This window comes from Populus trichocarpa, chromosome 11 (assembly GCF_000002775.5).
Source record: "Populus trichocarpa isolate Nisqually-1 chromosome 11, P.trichocarpa_v4.1, whole genome shotgun sequence".
NCBI classification, from domain to species: domain Eukaryota; kingdom Viridiplantae; phylum Streptophyta; class Magnoliopsida; order Malpighiales; family Salicaceae; genus Populus; species Populus trichocarpa.
In genome coordinates, this window is record NC_037295.2 from 11708935 (window position 1) to 11719735 (window position 10801).

General features: G+C 36.0%; 1 protein-coding gene and 1 long non-coding RNA gene across 3 annotated transcripts; one reads left to right on the top strand and one right to left on the bottom strand.

Annotated features, from left to right (window-relative positions):
* Positions 1 to 2403: 2403 nt before the first annotated feature.
* LOC127904011 (uncharacterized) lies at positions 2404 to 3131 on the top strand. The gene is made up of 2 exons (XR_008056809.1): positions 2404 to 2483; positions 2715 to 3131. It is a non-coding gene; the product is annotated as an uncharacterized LOC127904011 (long non-coding RNA).
* Positions 3119 to 9779, bottom strand: LOC7483638 (BTB/POZ domain-containing protein At1g30440). Of its 2 annotated transcripts, XM_052445413.1 has the most exons (6): positions 9282 to 9779; positions 8953 to 9083; positions 6626 to 6695; positions 5068 to 6279; positions 3688 to 4232; positions 3119 to 3512 (listed from the first exon to the last, which is right to left on the bottom strand). In XM_052445413.1, the coding sequence occupies exons 2-6, from the start codon at positions 9009 to 9011 to the stop codon at positions 3500 to 3502; spliced, it is 1899 nt and encodes a 632-aa protein (XP_052301373.1). In that variant the 5' UTR covers positions 9012 to 9083; positions 9282 to 9779; the 3' UTR covers positions 3119 to 3499. The 2 variants fall into 2 exon arrangements, with proteins under 2 accessions (XP_052301373.1, XP_024437218.1); XM_024581450.2 differs by having other exon boundaries at positions 8953 to 9778.
* Positions 9780 to 10801: the final 1022 nt, after the last annotated feature.

Genomic DNA, 10801 nt, shown 5'->3' on the forward strand with positions numbered 1-10801 from the left:
TTATAATATTCTCAAGTCCATTATAACTGATCAACATTAAGCAATGAAGTCTACATAATTAACTAGAACTAAAAGGGATTAATGTTTTACTGTAGAGCGGGCCACTGTTCATTGTGAGTGAATTTACTGTGGATTGCACTGTGCTACACTATGGATGCATTGTGAGTGCTTTCACTGATGACTGCACTGTTTGGCAGGGGTGTGGTTGGGCTAGAGGGTCGGGGCGCCAGCCTGGAGGCAAGCCCCCTAGCGCTCGGTCTACCCGGCCTTGAGGCTGGGGCCAGACCAGGGCGCCAGGCGCGTCTCCACGTGGCGCTTGGGCAGCACCACCCTAAGCCCGCAGCACATCACCACGTGGCGCTTGGGCTGCCTATACTTTTAGTGTAATTACAAGTTTGGTATTAAAAAATATTATTATTAGTTTTCTTATTATTCTTTTTTTAGTATAATTAATTTTTAGAGTATTAATAGTAAAAATATTATTGTTTGTTTTGTTGATATTTTTTTTTGTATAATTAATATTGAAAGAATTATTATATTTTTCTTAATATATTTTTTTGGGTATAATTGATAGTATTGGTATGAAAAATATTATTATTATTTTAGTCTAATTAATAGTGTTGATCTCAAAACTATTATTATTTGTTCTATTAATATTATTTTTTAGTATAATTAATAGTATTAATCTCTAAAATATTATTATATTTGGTGTTATAAATAATATGATTTTTATAATAATTCATATTATTGTTACTAAAAATATTATTATTTGTATTATAAAAATTTTAGTATTTTCATTAAAATTTATAAGAGCATAAATATTATTATCATTATTAATAAAATTTAAAAAACTACAATTTCTATGAAAAAAACCACGTTGGGACACGTGGCGCTTGGGTTCCCTCATTAGGGCGAACAACCCAAGCGCCACGTGACGTTTGGCCTGTTTCCTCTTGGCTGCAGTCCAAGCGCCAGGTGACGCTTTGGCTTGGGCACTCATAGGCATGGCCCAAGGCTAGCCTTGGGCCTGGCAGGGCAGGACCCAAAATAGAATTGGGTCCTGGCCGCTGGCAGACCAAGCATCACGTGGCACTTGGACAACACCACCCCAAGCCCGCAGCACAGTGTTGCTTGGCGCTTGGTCTGCTTCCTTTTGGGTGTAGCCCAAGCGCCACGTGGTGTTTGGGCTGCCTATACTTTAAATGTAATTACAAGTATTAGTATTAAAAATATTATTATTAGTTTTCTTATTATTTAGTATAATTAATTTTTAGAGTATTAATAGTAAAAATATTATTGTTTGTTTTGTTGATATTTTTTTTTAGTATAATTAATATTAAAAGAATTATTATATTTTTTCTTAATATATATTTTTTTCCGTATAATTAATAGTATTGGTGTTGAAAATATTTTTTTTTAGTCTAATTAATAGTGTTGATCTCAAAACTATTATTATTTGTTCTCTTAATATTATTTTTCTGGTATAATTAATATTAAAATTAATATTATATTTTTTCTTAATATATTTTTTAGTATAATTAATAGTATTAATATCAAAAATATTATTATTTTTGGAGTTATAAATAATATTATTTTTATAATAATTAATAATATTTATATTAAAAATATTATGATTTGTATTATAAATATTATTACTTTCATTAAAATTTATAAGAATATATTTTATTATAATTAATATTATAAAATAAAATAATGGATGAATTTGAAAGAAAATGTTATATCATTTACTAATTTTACCAAATCTAGGTTTTAGATTGACTGATTTAATTCGAGAATTCTTGACTTTTGTGCTTTCTCATGTTTTGAAAAATAGTAGATCATAAATGACTACCAAAAAATATGTCAAAAATGGTGACTAGCTTAGGCCCACCAACTATCGATGCTTAAACGCTTGGCTACTGAATTTGTCTCCATTAGGGCACGAACTAATCCGTTTCTTAAACATTTGGCTAACTCCAGGCACTTGGTCAGGATTTAAAATTGGCGGCAGTCGAACCTAAAAATAAGCTTGGGATCTAGCTTGGCATAATCCAAATAGGTTCGGGTAGTGTTTTTAATTTTTTAAAAAGTTAAAATAAACCATGATGTAACGCGGACTACCTAACTAGTCGTTATTAAAACACAAATCTCAATATAATATCAAAAACTCGTTTATACATGAAGGAATATTGTTAACTTATTACAAATAAATCAACATAACGCAATCAATACAGGCAAATATAATCTAGTGCAAAATTATATACACATCATAAATTAATCAAAGTAAAATAAATAATAATATACAAGCAAATACATATTCACGAATAAAAAATCAACACATATGTTATAAATTATTCTAAAATAAATAAATTATATATTGGAGTTCAAAATCAATCTTTGCAGGCTGGAGTTGGTTGGAACTGGACTGGAACTACTAGAACGAAGGAGAATAATAGCAACGAGTGAGATGCACGCGTGGACAGGTGAGCTGGACTGTGGAGCGTGCGTTTATCTATTTTTATTTTATGTTTTGTCCATTGGCCAGCTTGACTACTTTTAATATAATTTTCACCTCCTAATGCATATCTAGAATCATATATTTTTCGATACTTGTGGGAAATTAGCTTCAGATGCAAGTTTTTATAACTTTTGTTCTTGGGGAGCAATCGGATATGATTTCATTAAGCACTGAGAAAAGAAATTACGTTGTTTAGGATGGAGGGTTGAACAGTTTCTGGAACCTCTTCCATGAATTCAGGCTCAACATCTGACGGTCTAGTCAAGTTGGGCATACAATGAGCAGCGCCATTGCTATTTCTTGAGACATGCACACGAGAGAAGCTCTGGAACTGATCGGTAACATCCTCTGTAATGACATACAGGTAGCTGTCATCTACCACTTTGGTTCCAAGGATTGCGGCATGCAATCTGTCTTCAAGAATAACATCATGAAAGACTAGAATCGACTGCAGCTGTCCTACCAGACTGTGACTTCTATGATGACCCCCAAACCTCCACCTCGTTGCTATGTATCCATATTTTAAGTACATTTGTTTTATGTTTTGCAAGGAAAGCAGGATCTAATCTAGAAAAAACTCCAAACCATGCAGCACAAACGTTTTCTGACCAAAGTTTCTCATGTTTTTTCCTTTTCTTGTCACTTTTCCTGCGCAACATATCTTCCGCTTTACAATATTATAACTTTATTTCCCCTTAAAACTGGGCATGCCTTTGCTCAATTTTATAAATTGCTGCACTGCTAGTAGATCCGCGCCCCAAACCCAAGCCACAGGATTTGATGGTATCATGACATCCTGATAGCCAGATGATATACACCCCCTCCTCCCCACATCCCAGAAAAATAAAAAAATATAATCGAACCAACAGCTGTCTCTGTGAGCATGAGAAAGTAAGGTTAGTTGACCGGATGTGAATGGAGAATGAGAGAGAGTGGGAGAACATGATACTGAAACAACAAGGACTGCTGCGACCGTCTCCATTACAAAGCAAATCTAAGACAAAGTGAAAGACGCAGAAGGGTAAGCACATGAGAGATACACAAACAAGGATGTGCAATTTTAGTTTCTAAGCCACAATCCAAAGTACAATTAATACGATTAAAGATTATAATGGGAAAAGAAACAAGGCAATCGAGAAAATGTAAGATGGGGGTCCTACTCTTCTTACCCATCTGAAGAAGAATTTTTCTTGTGCTTTGCATGCCTGTCCTTGGCCTTGTCAATCTTGGCACTTACGTTATTCTGATTGCTAACAGACCCTTCTTGAGCAGTACACATCTGAGACTTCATCTTAAATCCAAGTTTTTTAGACACATTTCCCCAAGTGCTAGAACCCTTGGTGCCACTCAATTTCTCAATCTCATGTCTCATGCTTGAACACTCCTTCTCAAGCTCAGAAACCCGCATTCTCATGTTATCCATTCCCACCTTCAAAACTTGATTCTCTCTGACAGCTGTTGTCCAGCCACACTCAGTAGACCCAGCAAGGCCACTTCTCAACTGTCTTGATCCATCAAGATTATCAGAAACCAGAAAGCAGCCAGCAATGGAAGTCCTCAGCTGAAGCTGCTCGAAGAAGAGGACTTGGACTATTATTCTTAGGGGAAGCCTCTCATTCTGTGCAGCATGAGTACAAGCTTCCAAGGAGAGCTTTTGGCAATCAATCAACCTGCAGAGCTGTTCTCTGTCAGACTCTGCCAACCATGGGTGTGACTGCAAGTTTGACCAAAAAAACAAAAATCAATGAGCTTAAATGGGCAAGTAAATATTTTAAATCATTTTTTCTTTTTCTTTAATTAAGATTTGTACCCAATAATTTCTTCCTTCATCATTTTTTTCATTATCTTGAAATCTCAAAACCCATTTACCAAAATTCCCTCTTAACTTGAATATTGCAATGAAATGTTTAAGTTGTTGAGTAGTGTTTAGAATTTTATGATTTAAACCCCCATTTAAATTATGAAAGAGTAGCAAAATTTTCAATCAAAAACCCTGAAAACGAGAGGTTTTAAGATATTTCTATTGTTACATGAAGTAAAGGAAAAGAGAATAAAGGAAATATTTAAAAGGAAACGAAAGGCTAGAACTGAAAAAAGGCTGAAGGTTGTTGTTAGCATTCCAGAGAATCTATTGTGTCTAATGCACATGAAAATTTGGAGTGGAGAGTTAAAGAGAGCCACCTAAGGAAAGTAGGAAATTATTGTCTGCAAGAGTAAAAAGATGCTGACTTTAATTAATACCTTTTCAAGTAAAAAAAAAAAAAAAACAATGGTGGTAGGATGTTTGAGGTGGAATAGAATATAACAAAAAAAAAAAAAAAGGAAAAGGAAAAGAAAATATGACATGGCTATAACACAACAAGCTCTAGAAAAAAAAACGCAAAGGGAATAACAGATTCTACTTGGTCTTTGTTAGGTCACTTCCTGGCTTAATATGCGAGACATACAGTTTAATTTTGTTTTATGTTAAAATGAACCAATAGAAAGTTGCAAGAAATGATATAAGCTACCCATTTTCAAGATTTGTGCGATACTGAGGTGTTCAGTACCTTCAGATAAATGTCTATTGCACGGTAAAGACCATCATCTAAAGGCCTCGCATACTCAGGAACAGCAGCAGCAAGAGCTTGAAACTTGGGGAGCTTCAAATTAACATCAGGGGCAACCTCTACAAGGTACCCATCAATCAGCTTGGCTACCGTTGTGATTGGTGTCAATGATGGTGATCCAATCAACTGCCTGTCATCAACTGAACATGGAGAAGATCCACCTGTAATTTGGTCCATGGCAAGGAAGTGCTCAAGAATCCGCTGCACACAGTCAAAATTGTAAAGGGTCTCCATGGAATGAGAGAAATTGGGCATCAAAAGATCTTCAAGTGTTGCTTCATCAAGTTGCATCCCAATTCTCTTTTCCAAGTTTGCCAAACAGGAGGGGTTTGCTTTTAGAATCATGGCTGTCCGGAGAAGACCAAACAAAAACTTGGTTGGAACTAGACCCTTTTGCACTGGAAGTAATTCATCAATCTCTTCCAGTAAAACCTTCTGCTCTTCTGGCGGAGCCCCCAAAGTCACAGGCATCAAACGGGAGGTAGATTCATTGGCACCTTGATGCCGATTCAGCCCAGGTAGGTACTTTTTTGCATAGAGGGCAATGGATCCAGCAAGAATCTCCAGTCTGATTCCGTGAGATTCCATGGTGGAAATCAACCTCTTATACAGTGGTAAACTTAAAGTCGATACATCCTCATACCACCAATCTGAACTTGAATGTTTTGGTCTAGCTCCTGTGCTTATCCCATTCCACATGACACTTCCGCCAGGGCTCTGCATGGGTCCATGCTCCATCATTGGCCATCCAAAGAGATTTGGGTCAGTACAAGCCTTTGTGGTTAGTGACTCAATGCACCTCTTGGTAACATGATGTTCTTCAGCACAGGAAATATCATCACATGTTTGCAGTGCCTTTAGAGAGTCTTTCCAATTACGAAGGACAACTTGATTTAAAAATGTCTCGGTCTGTGTACTTAGATTTCCCTCCCCATATTCCTCAGTCATTTCAAGTTGTTCAGAAGCATAACGCAGATACACAACATTTGAGGCTGTAAGTTCAAGTTTCACACCATAGCAGAACTTGGCCACGAGCTCAAATGTTTTGGCACCACCAGGAATTTTAGGGAGACATATGACACATTTTTTATCTTCTTCTGACACTTCTGCAATCAACCTTTCCATAACTCCACTTCTAGAGAGCAAAGGAAACTGCATTAAGTAGTAATATCAAGGTGTAAGAATTGATAAATGGTGAAGAGCTTTTCAAAATAAACACTACTAACAAAAGCTGGATTTGGTAAGAGTGACTAAACTATAGAGAAGGACAATACTCTAATTTCAATTGACATGGAAAGCAGAATATAGGTTTATGTAGAATTGGTGCTAGTCATTTTTTCCCCATAAATTGTCCATCATGTATAGTTTTTTTTTTTTAAAAAAAACAATATGCTATTTTCTAACAGGTAAAGCAACTTATACATGATCAATTAAATTTCATTCAGAATATTCAAGTAGAGCTTGTATAAACTAGAGAAGGTAAATAGTAGAACACTACCTTGTGAAGATGGAAGGACATCTCCTCAACTTCAACAACAATATCACTGGGAAGCCCAGTTGTGCAGAACCTGTATTCATTCCATATCAGACTGAAGGTTAATGAGGGATATCATACGAAATATGCGAGTCAGTTGCACAAAATAGAGATATCAGTACGTCAATGGTTAGTGAAAAAGAACAAGGATATGGTCTCTTTTTACAAAAAAAACAGGAGTCTCTCCTCATAAATGAAATGATACCACAACACAGATTTAAATGTATGTTTTGGGTTCCTCTGCTTCTTTTCACATTCATGGCAACATGCAATATATTACAAAACAATCCTATGTGATCAGTGCTTTATAATGTCATGCTTAGAGAGCAAACATTGTCAACAAAGGTAGTGCCATACACCACAGCCCATAATCACTAGAGCCAGAATGATATAACTCGGTGGTTTTGGCTAATATACTTTGGCAGGTATAGCATTCATTTTTAAGCTGCCTGAAGAAGATCTCAAACATTTGTTCATCTTCCATATAGCAAATAAATGCAGTTCATTGTGACAACTGACAATTTCATAAGCACAAGCAAAATGCTGCAAGGTTATTCTTGTAATTACCATCCCTAATGACCCTGTACAATTAAGATTACCGTTAGAAACATTTCTTCCAACATTTAAATTCCAACATGTTTTAGCAGGAGGCATTGGTACACAATGCCTTGAAATTCCGTTAATAATAATAGATACCAAAAGGAGCAAGCAAGCATTCCATGTACAGGAGTGGAATCCATCATATATATGATATGCCTACAATTTCTCTCCCAAGGTTGTTAAACCTATAATTAAGGTGCAGTAGGTTTAAATCCCAACTGCAACCTACATATCCATTAGCTAAAGTACTTAATGGGTCACGTATTTTGTGCATAATGCATTACATGAACGTGCACATAGAAAGAAAACCCACATCAGAAAAGTGGGATCTACCAATAGTTTTTATTATAACGAGCAAGGTGCCGGTTAGGATGAAAACATGCACCTGATAAACTAATTATCTCTTCAAATAGTCAAGTTAAACAACTAATAAGGAAGCTGACACTGTGTGGATGGGCTCAAGGAGTGTTGTTCCTTTCTCCTTTATTATCTATATTCAGTATGGCTATGGTTTTCTCCTCTTTCTTGTGAATGTATGAAATTTCTTTTGGAGAAACTGGGTGATGAGCAGATGAAGATATTGCTTATGTTGGCCTGGTCTCTATGGAAATCTCGGAATGGTTTGCTATTCGAACATAAAGCTCGAACCCCTCCTATGGTGATTCAGGTTGCCTCCAAGCTGATGATGGACTATAAATTGGATAATGCTAGTCCTGCTGGAGGAATTATCGGTCAGAGGCATGTTGAATTAGTACGTTGGAAATGACCAACCCTGGATGTCCTCGAAATTAAAACAGATACAGCAGTTTGTTCGGAAGGAGCTGGTTTAGGTGTTATCACCAGGAATAGCAACGGAGGTTTTATGCAAACAGTCATGAATTTTGCGAGAATGGCCGGTGCTTCTGATATTGCAGAGGCCCTAGCTTCATGATATGGCCTTTTGGAGCTGGACAGCCAGTTGGTTGTTAGAGCTATTAATATGGAAAGTCAGCTTTTGAATTATCTGGGGTCTATAACAGCAGACATCAAGGACTTATCCTCCTCCCTTCTTTCATTTCTTGTAAAAGGGATCCCAATATGGGCGCGCAGGTGCCGTGGTATGTTAGCAGTAGCTCATGGTAGTGAACAGGTGTTGAATGAGGAGTATCCTCCTGATATTTCTACTATTGCATGCACTGATCTTGAGTTTTCTTCTCCATAAAAGCTTAAGTTTGATTCTCAAAGAAGAAAAAGGATGCTGACACTGAAGGAAGCTATCATAGAGAAACTGGAATTGACCACCAGGGATTTAGACACGAGAGCAAGAATGTTGGTACTCTGTTAGCAGGTCCATCAACCTCAATCAACTCTGTGCTACTTCAACAAACCAATGGCTAAAAATCAAAGACAATTCACCTTACCTCAACGTACCCAAGTCGAATGAGTTTAGTGGTAACAACAGCGCATACATTGACTGGATAAAACTCAAAGCAACTTAACTATACAAATCTCAACTAAAAATTTTATTACAAGGAAAAATAAAAGAAGAGGCAAGGCACAAAGGAAAGCAAATTGGTAGATCTTAGCATGTGTAGATGTCGTTGAGCTAATGCATAATTTACTTTGACGATAAAAGGAGAAAAGTAACGAGCTGGGCAAGAAATGAAGATCGTAGAAGAAACTAAACTAAAAGATGAGGGAGTGTTACATACCAGGCTTGCCCTTGTCTCTGAAAGGCATCACTTTTGGATCCCAGTTTCATGCAAGCCATTGCTTCAGAAGGGAAGCAAACAAATCTTCCAAAAACGCAATCTCCCAATGCAGGTTAGCTTATTCAAGACTTAAATCCTATAATATATATCACTCTGAAAGCTCTACAACACCTCCAACACCCCCCACCCTAAAAGAAAAAGAAAAAAAAAGGAGAGAGAGAGAGAGAGAGAGAGAGAGAGAGAGAGAGTTCTTTTAGCGCAGTGACAGAAACCCACCCAGTAGGCAATAGTAGACCACTCTCAAACCGAAGCCCCCATAAAAAATAAAAAAAATCCCTCTTGAATTCCTTCAGCCAGACCGCAAATGTAGCTACTGGTCTGAAATGCCAGCCAAATCTACAGGAACATTGAGCAAACTAACATTGAATAGAATGTCTTCCCCAGACCCTGAACCCATCAAAAAACCACTCCAATAACATACACCTGCCACCAAACAAAACTCAAATCTTAAATCCTAAATCCCAATCCAAACCCACGCAGTTTCCCTTAATCAGACACTATAATATCTTTAGGTCAGAAAAAAGAAACAGACAGCAGTTTTAGGTCAACCCTTCCAATTTGCTGTGTTAACGAGAGAATATTTTGGGAATGCGGCACAGCTTGTTTTTTTGAGTGTTTCTGTGTAAAAATATATTAAAATAATATATTTTTTACTTTTTAAAATTTATTTTTAATGCCACCAAACTAATCCAAAAATTTTAAATAAAATTTAATTTAAAACTAAAACAAAACATACTGCCATGCCAATCAAGTTCTTGGTTTATATACCCAGCAAATAATAACAAGAGATTCCAACGAACAAAAACAAGAACTAATGTGCTGATGAGCCGGTGGGTGCGCTGATGATGAGTCCTCATTAATTAATCTAGTATATTCAAAGTCATCATGATATATCCAGAATTAAATAAATAACTTGAAGAAATTATCACGATGCTAATGGCACCAATACATGTTCTCCTCCACATGTGGGCCATATAGCTTAAAACACACTCATTGCACTTCTAGAACTGGCTGGTTACATGTCTGATTAGCATTATAATATGATTTGAAGAAGAATTATAAACTATAACTTGCAATGATAGAATTCATATAAAACTGGGGTGCCTGTCTTAAGAACTATAATTAAAACAAAACAAGAATTCAACCATGTTTTATTATACTCCTTTAACAGTAAGGATCAGAATATTTATTTCTTTATGAAATAGAAAAGAGTGTGGTAGTGTTTAATTATTAAGTATTCTTTAACAGGTGTTCCGAACCAGACATCATCATCATTAGCACAGGGAAGATACAAGACTGCCGACTACATCAACTTATTGCAGGTTGACCATATTGGTTCGGGTGGGCTATTTTATGTTTAATTTAACGACAACGGACATTTGAGGTTACAGCTATCTGCTTCCTCCAGCTAGGCCATGTGCATGCGTTTCTTCTTTCCATGCAATAATTAAAAAAGAAAGAAAGAAGAAGAAGCAATGCTAAATGAATGGACAGTGTCCCTCGCAAATACACGAATCATTTGCATGCGTGTGATTGTCAGTGGAGACAGATTCATGCCTTGTGCATGTAGATTCTAAAATTTAATAAGAATTAATTTTTTACTTAATAAAATAATAAAAAAAATACCCAAAAAAATAATTGAATAAAATTAAAAAATAAAAATTAAGTGGAGATAGATGATAAAATACACTTGGAAATTTAATCCTGAATAATAATGGTAGGTAACAGCTTCGTAAGTCAAATAGAGTATGAAATTCTTAATTTATTTTAATAAGTTTCTCAACAAACA

Excerpts from the sequence above, each read along its gene's own strand:
- LOC7483638 (XM_052445413.1), bottom strand. The coding sequence starts at position 9,011 with ATGGCTTGCATGAAACTGGGATCCAAAAGTGATGCCTTTCAGAGACAA. Across the intron at positions 6,696-8,952 it reads CAGAGACAAGGGCAAGCCTG|GTTCTGCACAACTGGGCTTC; the intron begins GTATGTAACACT and ends GAATGAATACAG. Across the intron at positions 4,233-5,067 it reads CAATAGACATTTATCTGAAG|TCACACCCATGGTTGGCAGA; the intron begins GTACTGAACACC and ends TCAAACTTGCAG.